We start from the raw sequence: 21,941 nt of genomic DNA on the forward strand, positions 1-21,941 counted from the left end.
GCTTTTTTCATAACATCACAACCAAAAATGTATTGTTTAAATTCTTAGTTTAACTTCTAATTCCTTTTGCTCTCTCTTCTTAGGATGAAAAACAAGTTGTGGTACTTTGAATTTGGCACCACAGAGACCATCTCAGCCACTTGTAAAAAGCTGAACGAATGCATTGAGGTGGAGGTGAGTTCAGGACATTTAGCCTTGACAGCAAATGTTGTAATTATATACAGCCACATTCACAGTCTTTTAACTGTGTATATGGTCAGTATGTCCACTGAATACTTCCTTCAACAAACTGTGATTCATCAATGCAGCTGGCTGCAGTATCTACAGTAAACCTCAGGCTGCTCTTACGCAGTCAGTGTTGAAGGAACATGTCAGAACGTCTGTTTGAAAGCAAACAGTGGCAGACAACCTTTGTTGACAGCGTTCCCAGCATGTGAAAGTTTCACACTGGCCAGTTTGTGCCTGTGGTTAGATGTACATAATGAATGCAATGAGTTTCAGTGATAATGAGGAGTGTTTCTGTTTGCTACAATACTATTTACTAAAGTGCTTGATATTTAATCTAAGCAGAGATATTATAAGACGCTTAGGAAGTTACAAGAGCTATAAAAACAACATCAGCTGTGAAATTTGCTTTAGGAAAAGAAAAGTTTCTTTCTCCCACTCTTGTGTGGGATCTCACGTGGATCAAGGCGCCTCATTATATCATAAACGTCAGCATTTGTCTTTTGAAGTTTGTGTGCTTTCCCAATGTACTGACACCCTTGGTTTGATTCAGTTTGACATCATACGATATTGTACAGCATTTCTATTTTTGGATCGCCCGCAGGCATTTTTAGACTAGTTTCACATCTCTCGTGTCTGGAATGTGATTGCTATTGATGCGCCACTCCGAATAGTTAAGCACATGAATGCAGTTTATAATGCTTTAAGTGCTTTATCATTCTATTTTATACAGTATACATTACCGTTCAATATTTTGGGGTCAGTAAAATTTTTTTTGTAAAAATATTAATACTTTTCTTCAGCAAGGATGCATTAAATTGGTCAAAAATGACAACAAGGACATTTATAATGTTCAAATAGAATAAAATATGGTGAAAATAAAATAAAAAAATGTGTGTGTATAAATATAAATGTATATACTGTAAAAGAAATGTTCCTAATTTTTTATTTTTGTTTCTGTCCCAGTGTGATGGCATCATTTTGGATCTCAGCAGCACGTCTCTGGAGGGTATCGCTGTGCTCAATATTCCCAGCATGCATGGGGGCTCCAACCTGTGGGGCGAGTCCAAGAAAAGACTGAATTACAATCGCATGAGTAAGAAAGTGCCAGAGAGAATGTCTGGCAGCACTGTCACTGATGCCAAAGAGCTCAAGTTTTGTGTGCAAGGTGAGTCAGACTTTAGAACATAAACTACTGAAAAAGATCTGGGTTGCTCCTAAAATGTTCTTACAACCTACAAGTTTCTAAATATAGCAGAGAAATGATCCCAGCATCCTTTTACAGTCAGAAAGAATCAGAATCAGAAAGCGCTTTATGTATGTTTGCACATACAAGGAATTTGTACTTTTAAAGAATTCTCTTCTGCACACCAAGCCTGCATTTATTTGAAAACAGCAAAAACAGTAATATTTTGAAATATTTTTCCTATTTAAAAAAACTGCTTCCTGTTTGAATATATTGTAAAATGTCATTTATTCCTTTGATTTCAAAGCTGATTTTTTAAGCATCATTACTCCAGTCTTCAGTGACACATGATCTTTCAGAAGTACCTTATATAAAACTATTTTTTTTATTTCTGTTTATATATATATATTATTTTATATAATATATATATATATATATATATAAAACAGAAATAGAAAAAAAAATAGTTTTTGCTTCTGGCCATTTCATTGTAGTACATTTATGCTGATGCTAAAATTGACTGAAACCTCTAATTTCCTGCCACTTCTAATAAATTTAAAATTACTGCCCATCTTCAGTAGATCAGCACACCATGTGGAGCTGTTTCATATGCAGCTCTGACTCACAGCTGAAAGCTTTTAACCATCGCTAATGAACGGGAGCCTCTCTGGCTGCTCATTACAATGATGTTCAGTCTCACTGTGTTTTGGGACTTCCTGCGTTCGTTTCCCAGAGTGTGAAGCGCAATTAGCAGTGCTAATCGTCATTAAGGGATAGCGCTATCTGTGTCAGCGCCTCACTGAGAGTAGAGTACCAGCTTTTCCAGATCCCACACTAGAGGTTGGTGTCACCATCCTACTAAATGTCCTACAGGGAGGGTAAGACAGCACAAACGCCCTTGTGACGGCAGCCTCCAGGGCCCCGGCGTCACCATCAGCTGTCTCAGTCACAGATCAGAGCTCGGATGTGACTGTACCTCTCAAGGTCAGAGCAACAGCAGCTGTTTCAGGTGGCAGTGAATCAGCCTGCAGCTCCCACACATCACACATATTTCTTAATCTTTATATCCCATAATAAACCTCTAATTATATTTGCAAGTTGGCAACAGGCTTCCATATGTAGGTGAAAACAGGTTTGTTTTTGTTTTTTAGCTGACGTCGGTAAATAACAGCTGTGATCTTCGAGAGCAGAATCTTGAATTTGAAATGCCCTCTGATGTATTTAGGCACCTCTGTGTTTTTGGTGACCTGTGTGCTCATCACCTGTTCCTACTTTTTCTTTAATCCATTTCAGTTCTCTTCACATTTACAACTCTCTCGTCCCTCTCTCTCTCTCTCTGTGCTCTGCTGTACTGACTGAACTCACATGAATACTGTTACCATGGAGACCCCCAGGCCCTCCTGAACTGAGGAACAGCGTAGGGATCGAAAAAGAATGAGAGGGAGGGAGGGAGAAAGAGTGGGATGCTGTGATCAGTGTGACTCATATCAGTAATCTATAACTGGCCTTCAGGCACAAATACTCAACCAGCACTGCATACAGCACACACAGTAACAGTATAGAGGTCTGTAGCCACATCCCATCTAAAGTAACTGTGATCACTCTGTCAGTTAGTCAGTTGGTTTTCTTCTTCCATAACATGAAGGATTTAGTGCTATGGGGTTTCTGCAAACTCACCAGTCATGTAGGTGATGCCAGCTCGCTCCACATGTTTAGATAGCACGTTACACTCTGTGAAAATTACTTGCTGTTTACAGCTGTAAGAGCATGACCTCATCTTCATCGCTCTATGGAGTGTATTTTGAGGTTTATATGAATAGAGTATTCCTCTCACTCACTCCACGCAACAATTTCCACATGACTCAGGTCCTAATGGATGTCTGCATGTGACTGATGCATTAGTAGCACTGAATCTTTTCTGGATAGTCCTGAAGGTTGTAGAGGTTTATTTTTGGCCATAATAAACAAGCATTTCCCAAATTTTCTGTGGGGATTATATTTGGGTAATAGCTTTCCACTACACAAGATACTGTTATATTTATAGTTTAATATCATTGTGTCTTTTTTGTTGGCGGTTTTACTGTCTTTTCTAGCAAACCTTGATGGCAACATTATTAGCTAAATTAAAAACCTTATTAAAAGTTGAACTCTGGTTTGAAGTGTTCATGTTTGTTGGTAGCTTTGCTTAATGAAATGACGTTAATATTTTAGAGTTGTTGTTTCTTTGATGTGATGTTTAATGTTTTTCCCCCCTAGATTTCTTTCTTACTTGTGTGGTTAGCAGCTTTAACAATTGTGTAAATATATTCAAATATTAAATATTCAAATATTTTCTCTCTATTCACATCAGAATATTTACTAAGAAGCATAGTGCAGATTTTCATGCCAGAGATAAAATTAACAAAATGTAACAAAATTACATACTTTTTTATAATAGTGTTGACCCTACAAGGAATGGTTTAGAAATAAATGAGGAGAGTTCAAGAAATAGTTTTTGCTGCTATTATACAACATTCAAAAGTTTGGGGTCAGTATGATTTTTAATGTTTATACTCATCAAGACTGCATTTATTCAATTAAAAATTCAACAACTTTGTAATATAATGTTATTGAATTTTAAAATAGATATTTTCAGTTGTACTGCATACTATTTCTGTGGAAACCTTGATCAATTTTTTAAGGATTCAGGTTGAATAGGAAGTTTAAAAGAACAGCACTTGAAATAGCAATCTTTTGTTACAATGTAAATTTCTTTACTATCACTTTTGATCAATTTAATGCATCCTGAATAAGTGGATATAAAAATCTTTCTGAACTCAGTCTTTTGAATGGTACTGTATTTTCTAGTAATCACAAAGCAGAGACTTATAGTTTTAACATTCTGCATGTGAGGAGATTCATATGATGATAATGAGTTAAATATAACATGAAATGATTATGTGAAAGCATGCAAAAGCTGCCTAATCACAAGACATGCTCATCTTGGCAGAAATTATGTCTGTTTTTGCCAAACAAATAAATAATTAGTCATGGTTGGAATGTTCATGATTTTTTGTTTCCTTTCCATGTTTGTATATTTCAGGAATACCTGAAATAATGAGTGAGTATTCGTGTGGTAGACAGCATCTCCACATCTCTTATCTCAAATCGGCTGTTCCCTTTTCCTCTCTTTATTTCAGGGTCACAGAGGGATGTTTTGTCCTTTTACCTGCTTCCCACACCCTTGAACTCTCCTATTTCTCTCTCTTTATGGCTCGTACACAAGTCACTCCACCCTTCCCACAGCGATCTTGCCACACACTGCCTCGTGCTGACGGCTATTTCAGGGCACTGGGGCCATTCATTGTTACATCCCACAAACAAAAACACACACATACACACACTCGGATTCTCGTAAACACAGAGCAAATGATTTGTGTTGTATTTCCTCACTCCCGTCCTCACATGACAGGAATAGAAGTGAAACTCTCCACCCAAAGAGCACTGTGGGAACACAGTGACTCAGTGGACGAAAGGGACACTTTCCGCTGTGGCTCAGTGTCCTCACTTTAGCAAGAGTGATGGACATTTGAAGAGTGGCTCTCACCCATCAGGGGTTCAAAATCACTGAAGATGTTTCTGGCCCGAGGGGCCCTTTCCCATGATCTGCGTCATGAGAGCTGTGATTGTTGGCCTGCTTTGTGAGAGGAGCTTTGTTTGTGAATGGCATGGGAACAGAGGTTGGGAGACTGGGGATCTCTTTTGCATGCAGAACGCTAGTGAACGGAGCGTGTGCGGGTAGAGTGCATCCGTACAGTGAGTGTGTGATACAGAGGAGACCATAAGCAGTGTGGCAGACTATCAGTTGGGCTCTCATTGAACAATACCCTCCTCTGTATGTGAGTCATGACAAGTTATGAAATCCCAAACAATGGAAAAATTAACACCTATCGTTCATTTGAGCTCGTCGCAGCGCTTCTGAAATGTCTGCCGCGGTGTGAGGCTGTTTTAAGACATGTCACAATACTGACATAATGAGAACGCCTTTAATGAATAGGAGCATGGGAATGAAGTGTGTCATGAGGAGTATGTTGTATAAGTAGAGCAGGGCTGAAGCTATAGCTAGTGTAGAAAGCATGCTCGAGAAAAATGTGGCTTAATCTAAGCCCCGTTTGTGAAACCGGGCCTTCAAGTTATTAATCTAATCAACATGGGCATGGACAAATATGGATGCTTTATGATGATTACTAGTCAACTAGATAATTCTTTAGTCAAGGGCAGCCCTATTAAATATCATATATAAATTACCTTTTGCCTATTTATTTTGGAGGTTATCCTAACTTTATCCTAAATCATTTAAAATAATCTTTCAGAAGAGGTTTTCAAGAATTTTAAAGTTTTTTCTTAAAGGGGAAATTTGATGAAATTTTCACTTTTTTAGCCTTTTCTGCATTTAGTTCGGTTTCTGGCATGTCTGCCAGCTCAGAAAACCTGAAAAGTTTCAATTTGCAGCTGGTCTCTTCGTAGATAGCTAGCTAATTGAATAAGACCTCCTCCGAGCCATATTTAGAGCTCAAGGCAGCAATCCACGTGTGTTGACATGCCCCATGGAAGAGAGGGGTGGGGTGAGCAGTAGCTCATTATCATTTAAAGAGACATGCACCAAAACGAGTCACTGTGAACAGTACCATTTTTGACAAGGTTAAAATAGTGTTGTTTTATATGACCATTGAGGAATTTTAACCAAAGTATGTTACAGACATTTCATGAAGACCCTAAAGAATCATACCAACTTGTGGAAAATGGCCATCTGATGTCCCCTTACAGAACAATCCTAGGAAAAAACATAAGAACATTCTTAAAGAGATTTATTCAAAAATCTATATACTGTCATCATTTACTCCACTTTTTGTCCATACTTTAGAACTCACTGGTCACTAAAAACTGGTTACAAAATATCTTCTGTGTTCTATAGAAGAAAAAAGTCATACACTTTAGATCAACTTGAGATTAAGTAAATGATGACAGAAATTTCATTTTTGGGTGAACTATCCATTTTAAAGAGCATTTATGGATATTCTTAGAGGCAGAGAAGAGTTCATGCAAAGAGTCTGAGAGTGAAGCATGGTAGAGAAGAAAATCTCATTAAGTATGCCAGGAAACAGTGCATAAGAAGACCTTGAATGAAGTATGCTAGAAAAGATTTCAGAAACATCATTTCTTAGTGTAGTTTGCAGGAGAAGTGTACATAACTTCAGAGGACAGGTATGCTCATTCTGATACTGTGGATGGTGGACTGTGCTCTGTAAACACCTCCTGCTCTGTCCATGTGCCAAAAGACCAGCCACTCCCGCACCTCTACCACAGATTCTTCAATCTGTCCAGCTCCTTCTGACCATCTGCCTTCACTGCCGAAGACACGAAAGGGACGGCACAGGCCAGGAACCACCAGAAACACAATAAATAATTCTCCTCTCCTCACCCATGTGGAATCCCACAGACCCCCCTCGCATGAGAAAAAAAGTTCTGAAATAGATAGTTTTCTGTCTTCTGACAGCTCGTTTATAAACCGGTTTCATGGCTCTTTCTGTTGTAGGTTTAATTCCATTCAGCATTTATATAGAGTTTTACTAATGGTTGGCACCAAAAAGCAGCTTTATAGGGTGTCGAGTCTCTTCTCCAGTCTGCAAGCGTAAGGTGACCGCAGACAACGTATGAAGAATAGTTGTCAACCTTTATATGCACTGCACAGTACAATGCACATTCAAGCTTCTGAACAGTGTGAGCTTCACATGCAGGTTCACATTTTGTTGCTTTCTAAAGTGAGAGTGACTTGCCAGTGTTGAAAGAGTATGCTGACCTCAGTAGTGTTCACTTACTGACTTTGTTAACTGAGAATGGTCTTGCACTGAAGTAAATGGCAGTGAACAGCTAAAGTTTGTTATTTTCTATGGCAAACATGGTTATAGTGTGGATCATGTGTTTTGTTTAGATCACTGTCATTTGTTCTATACCATCAACAAGATCCTGTTAGTCGGTACTTAATATCCTCCACACAATGCATTCTGACACGGTTACATAAGAAGGCATTTGTGAGCTATTCTTAGAGCTGCCTCACTGTGATGCACTGCCTGGAATAAGAAAGCCCAGACTTGACAGAGCGGGAAACATTCTTGTCGTGAGGAAAATAAGGCTCCCGTCAATTTTTTCTCCTCCCTCTCTTTATTATTATTTTATTTGCAGCTTTTGGGGCAATCAACAAGAAGCTGTGTGTTTGATAATAATACGTTTGTTCCATGAAACAAAAGACGAGGCTGACAGTAAATACACAGTTGAATATAGCATACAGCATATGTATGTATATATATATATATTATAACTCGTCTTTTTACAGTTTTTAGTGTTTTATATTTCACATTATATTTCACAGCCAATAATTAGAGATCAACTTAAAAAAAATACAGTATCTATCTATCTATCTATCTATCTATGTATATATATATATATCTATATATATATATATATATATATATATATATATATATATATATATATATATATATATATATATATTGACTTGTCAGTATCGTACAGAATTGTAATAACATTTCATCCCTATTTGGGTGTAATGGTACATAAACATGATGGTTCGGTACGGACCTCTGTTTTTTTTTTTTATTAAACAATAGTAAAAAGAACAAGTTTCTTTAAATAAAAACAAATCAAAATTAAAGTTTAAGTTTTCTTAGGCATAAAAATCTACCTCAGTTTATGATGTTAACTATAGGGAGCCCTTTTACATTACTACAAGGATACAATTAACAACACAGCCCAAACTTAGATTTAATTACTATTTATTTTATAAATGATTATAAATATAATAATCAACATTCAAATTACAAAATTGTATGCAAACATGTAAATTTCACATAATGCAGTTTTTAAATTAACTCTTAAATCTAATTGTAAAATTTATATTTGTTGTTGAAGTATAATCATTTACACAGTAGCTGTCATTACATGTTTCATAATAGATTTATTTGAACATACATTAAATAATTAAGACATCACTAACAGCTAAAGTAAAATATAATGAGTAATATCTCACCAAATGCTCTTCTCTAGACTTAATTTGTAGTGAACTAACGAGCTGTGGACACTAATGACTTCCTACGGTAAATTAAATGCTGCTTTATTGACATCTTTCTGAGGTTGAAACACTGATTGGGCGATTACATGAGGCATGAGATGTTCATTCACGTTTATTTCAACTAATAGTAAAGAGGAAGGAATAAGCGCATTTGAACTAAGGTGCCTATACAGTGATCTGCCATGCCACATCAAAGAATGTCAAAATGGCAGTTATTGTTTGAATTTCCTGAAAAAATTGACATAATTTAAAAGATGAGACTTTGTTTCCTATCAAAAGTAAGAATATGTAAGATAGAAAGTTTCCAATGAAGTTACGCTCATGCAGCGGTTAAATCAACGCTGTATTTGTTCAATACACATGCGTACCGAACCGAAAGACCCATACCGAAAATTTTCAGTATGAATATGTGTACCGTTACATCCCTACTATTTACCATATTTAAATTATCCAAAATATTTAACAAACACCTAAGGGACAAGGAACATGTAAAATTTTGTGAAAGACGACCATTTGTATTTTGCAGAAATTGGCAAATTAGTGTTAGCAGAGCTCTGTGAGCGCAATGTCCGTGTAAATCAGTGTGAAGCTGAATATTGTTGCAGTTTTTGGTGTTAGAGAGCCATTTGTCACTCACGTCACTTCATAGTGTCAGTGCTAAAGTCCTAATCTGCCCTCCTTACCTCCCTCTTTTCTTCTTACAGCCCTCAATCCTATTATTCTTTCTGGGAAAACTCCCAAGATGTATAGAGCTCAGGAAGCATCAAGATCTTTGAGATGCTTGTCAAATAGTGGCATTGTGGAGGTGGATAAAGGATATCAAGCACAGATTTCTCTGTTGGGGCTCTTCGCAGCCCTCCAAGCGAAGCATAAGGTTTGTTCACCTCTCAGCAAACCTCTCATGTCTGACCTTTCAGAGGAGGAGAGTCACAATATCCCCCAGCAAAGCTGCACAGTCAGGCAGGTTCAGACCTCTCCACTTTTCATCAATCAATGAACACTTTATAAACACTGGCAGGCAGCTCTTTCTTTTCAGCCAGGTCATGACTCAACAAAAGAGATTCACAGGTCATACCACATGCTGAAAACTAGCAGTATCAAGAGCCTCGAGAAACCAATTTTGGTCATTCTCCTAACTATAAGTAACTTTACAAAATCTTAAATTTAAAAATCGTTGCAATCGTCATTACTTTCTCTTTGACACATATAGGCCTCTGCTTAATGAAATGAATTGAAGCTTCTCACAGAAGTTCTTGCTGAGCGAGTAGGCGTTCCTGGAGTGTACTAGTGCAATTTAGAAGTTGGCAACATTCACTGAGGACAAGTTTTGTGATATGTGCCGTGAAATTTGCTCTGTGAAATATTTAAATTTGACTCACTGACATGCTCCCTGCATAAATGCAATATTAACAGCTGCTGAATTTATTATCTTACAATGTCAGTAACACTGAAATCAGGAACAGATTTTTACTTTTTTGTGTGTAGTTTTGTATGCTTCTGAGTGGTGTCAGGAGACCAAATCTTTATATTAAATGTTTCCAGTGTCTAGGTTACTTCTGGGTTTTACCATTAACACTAAGTAGATTTTGGTAACAATTTATAATATGGTTATATTAGTTAACATGAACTTACAATAATATTTAAACACAGTTCATGTTAATTTCAACATTTTACTAATACATTATTAAAATCAAAAGTTGTGTCTTAATATTTAATGGTCCTGAACTCAAATTAACTAATAATGAACAGTTGTATTTTTATTAAATTGTAAGCAAGGATTAATAAATACTGTTGCAAATGTCTTGCTCGTTGTTAATTAATGGTAGGTAATGCATTAACTAATGGAACCCAGAAATCTTTTATTGATGTTATTTAGGTTTTTTTTTTTGTTGTTGTTGTTGTTGTTTTTTACCACTGTGCCACAATTGGTTGCAATTTACAAAAAGTTCAATTAGTTACAACAAACAGTACTTTTTAAGAATGTTTAACATTTCAAGATGTATAAAAAACATTTAAAACATTTAATTATGAATGAGCATGAATTAACAAAGAGCAATAGTACATTAATTCATAAAAAATTAACCTAGATTAAGAAATGTTGTAAAAACTATTGTTAATTTTTCGTTCATGACATCCAATGCATTAACTAATGTTTACATGTTAAACTTTCTTGTAAAGTTTTACTGAAATATTTTAGAATGATAACTGTATTTGATACCTTAATATTTTGACCTTTCATTGAATGCCAAAGTCAAAAGTGTCAAAAGTGTCTGTCAGGTGACATTGTGAAATTATTAATAGTGTTTACACTGTTAAACAACATACTGTACATTCTCATCTAAACAAACCATTGCTGTCTGTCTGGATTCTAGGCAGCTGATGGGAGTAAATAAGCTGTTTGCGGATGTGCCTTTAAGAATATGTCACACATCAGAGACCTTTTTGTTAATGATAGGCTGGATGAACTTTGAATTTTATAGGCGGACCCAGCTTGAGTAAATTTGAAACATCTCTTTGACAGATCACTCTGTATGGTGTGTATTTGGCTTGAACTGATGAGTAGTTCTGGCTTGTGTGGATGTTGTGCATCCATCCGCTGAAAAGCTATAGCTTAAAGCTACCACTGATAGGCCATTAATGTGGGTCAACTTTTAGAATGGACGAAGTGTGAAAGAAAAGAGATATTTGTATTACTTGGCTTTGTGGATTGCAGTATATTAGTATAGCATGCCTCATTTTCTTGAATTCTTAGTCTTGGATATAGCTTTAGTAAACTCATTTTAATTGTTTCTATTTTGCAAATGAAGATGGACATTGAACAAAGTTCTTAGAACATGTCAGCATTTTTGGCACTAGTCTTCAGATGGGTAACGCTGGTGACAATGAAACCCAAATACCTAAACACTGTCAACATTTTTTCCAGAAACCTTCCAGGAATCATCAGAGAAATGACTCTGAGGTACTTGGGTTCTATTTAAAACTATAACTATTAACAACATTTTTGTTATTTGAATTAAAGGCCAAATATATATATATAATATATATAATACTAAAAAGGCACTGGATCTTTGTGTTCCATTATCAGCTCTAGATGCTGCATTCACACTCTTAAGATGAAGTTTCATGTAATACCCTCTTTGAAATAAAGAGGCTTTTATAAATCACTCATTAAGTCGGCCTGATTCTCCTACTCTGCAACAGTCATTTCCCCAGTGTGTGTGTGTGAATGGGACACTTGCTGCCATGACCCTGTTGTGTGTGCTAGTTTGAGTGAGAGAAGGTTAATGAGTGGGTAAAGGGATAACAATGTTCCACAAGCATTTACTAAAGCTTAGTCTACTAGTAGGCTTAACCACTGACCTAAGTGCATTTTCCCCTCTAGTTCTATGCTCATTTTTTTCTCATACTACAAAATGAATTTCATTACTTTCCCATTGTATAGAATTTGCTATTGATATGCTTTTTTTAAAATGCAATTTAAATTCACCTTTGCCAAAGAAAAATATATTCTCTCTCTTTTATCACAATTTTTTTTCCTAGACCGCAATGAGAGACCATTAAGAATTAATTGAAACTTTTTCCCTCCACCTTATGGTTATCATATTGTTCAGTCCCCCAGCATTCTCAGCATGTTTCTCTTTTGGATTTTAAAAACATTTATTAAATTATCTAGACACACAAAAAGTTCAAAATCTTTAAATAAACCATATAACCCATATGTTGTTCCACATTTTTAATTAAACCTTAGAGATTTTTGTCCCTCAGTGTTTGTATGCGAATAGATAAAACCCATAAGAAGAAAGTTTTGAAATGCCATAAGGGTGAGTAAATTATGACAGAATTTTAATTTTGGGGTGAACGTTACGTTTAATGACATCACAAATTTAAAAGATTTTATGATGAATTTGTCATCAGGTTCTTACAAGACCAAATAATCTGAGCCATGCCATCCAATTTAACTAATATTAACATTGTCTTCTCCCTTCAGTTCTCCTAGGAAATTTTAGGGAAAAAAGCATCTGAAAAAAGTTGATACTTAAATGAAACATAACCATTTGTCTCTTCTTCTCTGGCAAAACAGATTTGAGTGATCAGCTTCTGGAGGTGGTGGGTTTGGAGGGAGCCATTGAGATGGGTCAGATCTACACAGGTCTCAAGAGCGCTGGGCGGCGCCTTGCACAGTGTTCTAGTGTCACCATCAGGTCAGCACTTCATACCTGTCCACATTCACATTGACTAAAAGTTCAATATTGGTCCAACTCATAGGCAAACCCTCTGATGACTTGTGTCCATGACTCTGAAATGTCTCTCTTCCCCCTCCCCCTCAGCAGGACATCCTCTCTTGGCCAGTGCAGCTAGTTAATCAGACCTTTGACCTGCTGTCACTCGCTTTGCCAACAGCTCTAACCTTCTGGACCCACTCGTACTTATGAATAATGATGTTTGTAGGATGCCTAAACACACACACACACACACTCCTGACGTATGCTAATGAACCGGTGGAGACTTAACACTTCTGAGGTGCTAGTTCACAAGTTTGTGTTGCCTTGACCTGCTTCGCTTCATTAAACACTCATAATGACCTTAACAGTTAGTTCTGAATTGAAGCGAGGTGGTTATTCACAATTTTCGCTGATGTTTCCTCACCTATACACAGGGCCTTTCTGACTATGACCTAATACTTTCCGTAATAGGCATTAATAGTGCATTCATCATTGTCATTCTCCCATACTGTGTTGCTTTAACTTGTAGTAGCCCTGCTGAAAAGACTAAAGTAACTTTTTGTAACTGTGTGTATGTGGGAATGGAGGTTCTGAACTGAGTGAGTGTGTTAGTTTAGAGAGTAAGGGGCCCGGCTGGGAATGGGGCTGTGGGAACAAAGAGCACAGTGTTCAGAGCCGTGTAGGAAAAGTGTTGTATAGGAGCCTCGTGCCTGCGATCTGCCTGGTCAGTGACCTGACCCGTTACAGCTCTGTCTTTTTTCTCTGTCCTTGTCTCTATGTCCACAGGACGTCCCGGCTGCTGCCCATGCAGATTGATGGGGAACCGTGGATGCAGCCTCCATGCACGGTCAGCTCATTTGATTTTGCTTTTATTTTTAAAAAAATGTGAAAATCTTAAACAGACTTTTTCATGACCCATACCAGCCAATGTGTCCAACACTGTAATTAAACAAGACAAGACATTTCACTAATTCTTTAGTCTGATTTTCACCTACAACTCAATTGCTTGGTCCAAACCTGAGTTCAATTCCATGCCAAAGGTCTGTACAATTGAGTCCGACCCACAATACAATTAGGTCATGATACACCATTTATTGCATAAGTCTAACCTGAGCATAGTCCAAGTGGAGTTTTGAGCCAAACAACCTGAAAAATGATGTCCAAAACCAAAAGTTGAATTTAAAAATATGTTGTAGTCTTGGCCTAGTGGTTTGTGCACATTTTCTGACACACTGAGTTATGACACAGACATGGGCGATAAAACTTCTCATCAGCTTTTTGTTTTTTTCTATTTACATTTTCTTTTATGCTTTTATCTAAAAAAAATTACACTGCATTCAAGATGATTTTGTTTTGTTTTTTGTTTTTGTTTGCAAGTACTTGTTGGTTCTGTGGAGCTGCAACATAATAACTTTTCATTACTACATCCGAGTGGCAAAAGATTATAAATAAAAACCATATTCTCTGCTTTTTAAAGTTCACAATGTGATGTAATTTGAAGTCAAATACACCCAATGCTCAATGATAGGTTTCAATTCAGAGCAGTACCTTTTCTCCATCTCAGAAAATTGCCTCCTCCAGTCTGTTGCAGCTTTGTACATTCACCCATCCCAGCAAGCAGACTGTTAATTAAAACACTGTCATGTCACACCCTGCCATTGACTGATTATGTCATTAAGAGAGGGGAATAAACATGCAGCTTTCCATCTGCACATAGCGCCAACACAATGTCCTCCGCTATATATACATCTCTATCAGTGCAAGCTCTATAAAAAGTGTGCCGCTGTGCTTTTAGTCCTCTCTAATTTGCCCAACTGTGCAGAGGGGAATATGGGATGTTATTTCAGTTTCAAGGTCAGATCTCACTTTCTCAAATTTGTGCCTGTTAATCTGGACATGTGTGACTTCTATCAGCTCATTTGCTGAATGTGAGCGAGACAACTGCTTAAAACAGTGAGTAATTAACCAGCAGAAGGATTTAACCAACTGTTCAGATTTGGTTGTCTTCAGAGAGTAATCTTGCCTTCTTTCCTGCAGATACGGATCACACATAAGAACCAAGTTCCCATGCAGCTGGGACCGCCACAGAAAACATTCTTCTTCTTCAAGAAGCGAAACAGAAGTCGGGACTAGATGTGGGACTCCAAAATTCACCCACTCTTCTACAATCATACAAACCCACTCAAACATCTCCACCTTCCTCAGCTAATTCTTCATCTTTGGCAGGTGGCAGCCAAAGAGAAGACACCTTTCAATCACTTTTGTGAGACAAATCAATACAAATACAACACTCAATGGACTCCATCTCCGAACACATTCAGATGCTCATAGGCTGAACCAGAACCTCTCTGAGTGTCATGACCACTTCCTGTGTCTTATCATCCAGAACATCTTATCTCAGGCTTGTGACCTGTAAGCTATGACTCAATTCCAACTAAATCGCCACTCCCAGTAGGCCACTGCCTTGGGATCACACTGTGTGCCCTCTCCCTCCTCTTGAGACGGCTCATCAGAAGATACTGCCAATTTCAAAGAGAAAAAGAGAGGGAGGACCAGAAGTGAAGAGTCTCGCCCAGTAAAGGGAAAAGAAGTGTGTTCAAGTTAAAAAAGAAGAGGAGCAAGAGACACCCTGGCATGGTGCACATATGGACGTCACAGGGCCCTGGCCTAGCCTAGCAGGACCAGGGAACTTACTTTCCTCCTAAAGGAGCTCACTGAATTATACATCAGTGCATGCAAAGCATTCATTCCTGTGCCTCTCAAAGGCCCTACAGCATGCCATCACTAAAGAGATGAAGCAACATACTAATCCATTGTGAATGTGTTTATGGGGGTCTGCTGATAGAGATAGGTTAGGCTGGCCTGAGTGAGAAGAAACATTTCAGCTTCTGTTGTTTGCTCTAGGCATTTCTTGTGTTCACCCTCAGGCCACAAAACTGACCAGTGCAAGTTTTCTTACAGTTAGCTAGATGTTTATTTATTCACATACTGCCCTCTAGAACAACAATGTTCGCGTTCAGTGTGGAGAATTAAACCTATGGTCTTTCAAACATGCAAGGAGTTTAGAGAACCCTTTGAAGAGAGAATCAGTGGACTAAAAGAGTTTTACCAATTAGCATTTATATAGTAGCAATGAGGCAATCTGTGCAATAATTTGATGATTTTATCATATTTTTTAAGCCAAATCAAAATAGCTTGCCATTAAGTTGGGGAGTAGTGATTTTTCCCTGTCAATTAAAAACATCTTACACCAGCCTATGCTGGCTATGCTGGTCTGTTGGCTAGTTTCAGTGGGTGTTGGGCACTTTTCAGCTGGTCAGGCTGGGAGACTTGCAGGTTACCCAGCTAGACCAGCTGAAGACCATTGTAATAGCCTTTTCACAGCAACATGAACATACGGCATGAAAATTCGGTCCAGTTTTCGCATGTGATTTGTCTGTTCAAACCAATGCGAAAAATGGAAAAATGACTGAATGAAAAATGCAACTTAACTTTATGACAGTAGGTGGCGCTTACAGAAAATTAGTTTTATGTAACAGCAGCGACTCAGGGCATGTGACCAAAAAGTGTGAATCATATTGTTTGGCTGTGTGAATGTTTGTCTAAATCTAAGAAAAAGCATTAATAGCCATCCATTCAAATGAAAATGTTTATAACACTGAATATTCGTCTTGGTGTGAACAGCCCTTACACCAGCTAAGGCCATCAAACCAGTTTAGGCTGTTTTAAGCATTTTATCAGCAAACTACAATTTTAATAATTTATTTTTATATAACAATAAGAACATAATGGTAAAACTTTAAGACAAGGATCAATTTATTAACATTTGTTAATGCATTAGATGTCGACAACTAACACTGAAAATATATTAACAACCTTTAATAATCTAGATTAACCTTAATTTATAAACTCAATTGCTTGGTCCAAATTCAATTCCACCCCATGAATTTATGCTGTTGTTCATTGTTAATTCATTTATAATCATATTATGTTAAATAATATTCATTAATACAACTTGAAAATCTATGAATATATTGCATACATTATTAACATTGACCAGGAGTAATAAATCCTGTAAAAATATTAATTGTTCATTGATGCATTAACCAATGTTAACAGATTAAATATTATATTTTGTTACAGAAATAATAGTTTAAGGAAAAATATGCTACACATTTCTGAGAAAACAAAGTCTACATTCAGAGGCGGGCTGAAATGGATGCAGCGCTGGTATTAACACTGAATCCTCTGCTCCCCGTCTGTCACAACAAGCTACTGCAGTAGGGTTTGATTTACTTCTGCATGGACGGAGCCTAAATTTAACTTCCTATTTCAGGGCATGAAACACTATTCCTAATTGCAGCATGAAAACATCAGCTCGCAATTTCAGGTCGACAGTCAAGCGGGTGTGAATGCGGCCTAGATGAATGCAGAAAACAGAAGTTACTTTCAGTAGATCCAAAAAGTGAGCTTTGTAATCTTTAGCCCTTCTGAGAAGGCCCGTAAAGAGTATTTAACTTAAAGATGCCCACTATGTATCAGTATTTGTATAATCCAAGAGCCTTGTGTGCATATATATGAATGTGCAGTGATCATCAGATGCTTTCACAGTTTGCCGTAGGGTGGTGGAACTGTATATATATTTCACCAATACACAGAACACGTAACTCAGATTGACTTACAGTTCAGGTGTCGACTTTGGAAACTGAGCTCTTACCAGGGTTAGCAGGTTAATGTTCCCTTTAAAGAACACTGAACCGCAGAAGCAACACCAGTGTCCTAAATAATGCTAATCTCTCCATATGACCACAGAACTATCACCTCCAGCCTGTGGGTCGGTTTATCATAGAAGTAAATGGTGGATTTTGCTAAAAGAGCCCCATTGTTTCTGTGGTCTGTGGACAGATGGTTTATCCTGCGTGACATTCTGGTGTTTAAAGAACGGCGGTTTGGTTACAAGTGCATGTTTACAACTACTTTTCATTTTACAGTTTAGAATGATTTTAAACAGTCATGTATATATAGAAATTGTTTATATTTTCTCTAAAGTTAAACCACCGCATGCCTGCTGAAACAAAGAAGACAAAGATGTCTGCTTGAAGAGAGACCACGCTGATTGTTGCTACTTTATTAGTTTCACATGATTATATTTTGGACCCTATCCAGGCCCCTTGTATCTTTACACTGTACTTTTCCTCAATCAGTTAGTAGCATGTTCATTGTACAAATACCTCTGTGGATGTTCTTTGTTCTGTTTTGTATTTTGTAGACTGGGGTTTGGCACCAATGTATGCTGATCGATGAGCAACTGAGAAATGTCACGTTTGGGAAATGTCATTTCTAAATCGTGCTGATGTCACCTCCTGTGTCATTTCTGTGAATAACTGATAGCCTTAACTTACCAAAACAAAATAGCATTTTGCCTGGAGCAAAGACATTTGTAATACAAGTCACTAAGAAAATTACCCAAATGATGGAACAAAATAGGTGGTATAAAACGAGAGGTCAACATCTGTTTACCGTGTTGCAATAACTCATTTTTGTTAGTGTCACCGTACCCGCCTACTTACTCTCAGAGAAACGTGGTGATAGAGCGATGAGCTCCATGATGCCTCTAACACCACATATGTCTTCATTTGTGGACTAGACGGCTTTTATCTATTTTGTAGCTGTCCTAAAACTGTGATTGCTCAATCTACCCATCACTGTCTCTTTTATCATAACAATAATATGATTTTTTCTGTCAAAACCATGCTGCCTCTTGCAGGGTTGTGCTCTATTCAGAATTGAATTAAGAATGCTTTTTAAGTTCTGAATGTGAGGTTTTTAATTAAAAATGAATTTGAATTCAAAGAATATCATATAATTTTGATGTATAACTAGAATAACCATGCAACTTGACAAAGCCTTTTTTGAAAGTTTTGCAAAGACGTCCCTGAAGTCTGAGAGTTTGTTGGCCCCCCAGACAGAGAGAACGATGGATGGTAGGAAGGAAGACAACTTTTTTTCCCAGGATGCATTGCCTGTTGAATTTCTTTGCGTTAAAATTCAGTACATTCCTCTTCCTGTCATTCCGATTCAAATTCATGTAGGGCGTGGGCAATTCTATTTAAATTCAAACTTGTGAGTTGAAAGAGTGACAACTTTTTTTTTTCTTCCTAGTTCTGAATTTTGCCCAACCCTGGCATCTTGAGACCAAATTGGGAAAGTTTTTTAAGGACGGTGAACCACAATCCTGGACTCAAATATGAAGAGACAGTATGGCTTATCTCAGTGTAGCTCCTTTCTTAGCTGGGTCAGATGAGTTGTATTGAGTCTCCACTGATGGAGTAGATCCCAATGTGATGTTCAACATGTGTGTTTAACTCACAGTTTTATTCCTGCCCTAGGGTTAGTGTGGTTTGTAGCAGTCCATCTGTATGGTAGGCAACAAGGTTCAAGGACAGGAGTCCTGCAGACTGGGATGGGGTTAAAGGGTGAATCATGCCCTTGAAAGCCCCTTTTAGACTCTGTTACTCTGGTTCTTGTAAGCTGTTGGCATCGATGTTAATGGACAGAAGAGTTTTATTGAATAAAACGGAGAGACTAAAGCCCTGCGTCTGGTGTGGGTCATTGGGTGGCTCAGCTGGGATGCTTATACTTACATCCGGAAAAGGCGCCGGACACAATCCTCTACTTAATGTGATTGAATTTCAGTTCACACAATAAATCACAGATTTCGGTGCTCCTGTGCTGATGATATGAGGCACTCGGAAGAAATACTGTGAGCTTCTAGCACAGTACTTAAGATCCACACAGTTCAGTCCTCATGTCAGCACACTTTCACATTTGCTTCCGTCTCTCAGACAACACCTTCAGTCATGATTGCACCTATATAGACTTTCACAGTTGAGTTTAAATCATATTATGTTGCAACTTCAAGACATTGGCAGATTCTTTTAATTCAATCTTTCCAAAGTAATGGCTGTGTTATACTGTATGTCACAGCACTGCTGACCCTGCACACTGACATGAGAATCTTTAACGAGGTTTTGTGGCCTCCTCTAGACTCAGAAGATTGTACCTTTTAGGGGTAAAATTGGGTAATATAATAATAATATGCACCCTTTAGATTTTGATTTGGTACATAGGTTCACCTTTGGAAGGTATTGCCCCAGTTAAAAGCTATTATTTTGATATAACCAAACATTACATCCTGCAGGTTTCATGAAATACATTGAAGAAATGATCCAGCTTCACCAAATTAAGCTCAACATTATGAAACACTCTTAAAAATAAAGTTTCCAAAAGGGCGTTTTCACAGTGGGCTTAACATGATTTTAGTGTGTAAAAATTATTTGTTGCCATGACAATATAGTGACATAAACCTTAAAACATCCATAAAAATTAATGTAAGTGCTTAACATTCCTGCTTAAATCCTCCAAAATGCTGTCGTTTGAACTCGACTTTTAATGAACTCTGAATATTCCTAAAAAATACTCCCCTCACTAGCATCGCACATTGCTAAACTTAAATAATAATAATAATAATTCAGGTGTAATATCACAACACTTGCAGTGTCGTTTACAGTATCAGATGGTTGCCGTGTGAGGCTGTATGACTGTTTTAGAAAAAAAATATGAATGACATGAAGAAGCTTACGTGTCTTGGCTGTGGAAAGACAATGAAGCAGGAATTATCTCTCCATGAACTATTAATAGTCATCAAGTCCCATCATGTCTCTCTTTGGGAGAGCACTAGTGGCCTGAGGCTGCGTTAACCTTCATTCCACTTCATTGACTGTCTGTGCCAAGCTGATTTTACAGAGTTTTCAGGGTGTATTCATTTATTCAGCACATGCCAATCATATTACATGGACTGCATACAATAACAAGGTTTAAAAGTTTAGATTTTTCTGTGTGTTACATATGATACCACTGTAGGGATCAGATTTGCTGCTCTGTCCGTCACCCCTCATTTAACTCTATTGTCATGTGCGGTACCTCTTCTTCCATGGATTGACCCACATTTCCAGAGAAGGACAGGCTGCCAGAACTGTCACATTGACCCAGTCATGGGCCCCCCTTCTCATTATCAGAGTGAGTGATAGCAGATCATTTCAATATTTGTCCCTAAAAAAATGTAAGATATCAAAGAGATGTGTCCTGCTGATATTTGCGTCACCACCACTCTGGATTTAGGAAGCAGAATAATGGAAATACAATATGCTCTTGGCCACCCCTTCCCTCCTTCCAACACATTAGTGAAAGGTGCTATAAAAAGGAGACCCTGACATCTCGGCAGAGCTGAAAAGCCCAAGCAGGAGAAACAATGACACCAGTAACTGCATCCTGCACATCTTGATCATGGTATCATTGTCCTCTGCTGGAAAGCTAGAAGGATTTTGAAGATTACCCTCCTCACACTCGATGCAGGATTTCTCTCCCTCTCTTTTTCACAGAAACCGCTTTGTTAAATATAGATTCTAGGACATCTGGCCTTGACCACTATAATACATTGTAAATCCCTTGCACATCACAAGATCATGCATTGCATTGTGTAGCAGATATAATAATAATATACTCTTTTTACTTTGAGTAAAATTAATGTTTGTGCATGGTTAGCAATACTTGTTTCATTCAACAACAAATTAGAGTAATAATAATAATAACATTTATTTAATAATAACAGCAATAATAATAAACTTATCAATATGCTACATTATTATCAAATAAAAGAATCTGATTGATTGGTTGTACATTTTTATTTTAGATTATTACTAATTAATTTTCTGACCGTTTATTTTGTATAGAACAGTCTCTTCAAGTAATGTTGAACACATTTTTTTTCTACTCACAAACTGAAAAGTACTTTTCTAAAATCATGTAGGAAATTCCACAGGGAACCCATGGTGAATTACTCCTCTAACTAATCATATTCAATATTTATACTCCCATTATGAGCTGTTTGGAAAGTCTGGTGAGACATGAAATAACCAGTGATATTCCTTTACCTCATTTTGTTTGTGCACACCTCAGCTTAGTTTTAGCCTAGAATACTACCTAGTATACTTAAATAGCTATTTGAGTGAATTGTCCTGATGTGTTTCGCTGGCGATTCTTCTTCTGGCTCTCTGGCCCTTTAAGAGCCTCTGGAAACGTGCGGGGGAAAAGCTTGAAAGTGAATGAAACTCAACCA

The 21,941-nt window shown here is 37.4% G+C and overlaps 1 protein-coding gene across 1 annotated transcript in view; it reads left to right on the top strand.

Moving 5' to 3' along the window:
* LOC109095713 (diacylglycerol kinase beta-like) overlaps positions 1–19,353 on the top strand; it is an 89,988-nt gene extending 70,635 nt beyond the window's left edge. Inside the window, exons 22-26 of the mRNA XM_042763090.1 lie at positions 84–174; positions 1,192–1,393; positions 12,622–12,742; positions 13,550–13,610; positions 14,801–19,353. Of these exons, the coding sequence (XP_042619024.1) occupies positions 84–174; positions 1,192–1,393; positions 12,622–12,742; positions 13,550–13,610; positions 14,801–14,896 (571 nt within the window). The 3' untranslated portion in view covers positions 14,897–19,353. The remainder of the gene's footprint in view (positions 1–83; positions 175–1,191; positions 1,394–12,621; positions 12,743–13,549; positions 13,611–14,800) is intronic.
* The last annotated feature ends 2,588 nt before the right edge of the window (positions 19,354–21,941 follow it).

This window comes from Cyprinus carpio, chromosome A9 (assembly GCF_018340385.1).
Source record: "Cyprinus carpio isolate SPL01 chromosome A9, ASM1834038v1, whole genome shotgun sequence".
In the NCBI taxonomy this organism is placed as follows: Eukaryota; Metazoa; Chordata; class Actinopteri; order Cypriniformes; family Cyprinidae; genus Cyprinus; species Cyprinus carpio.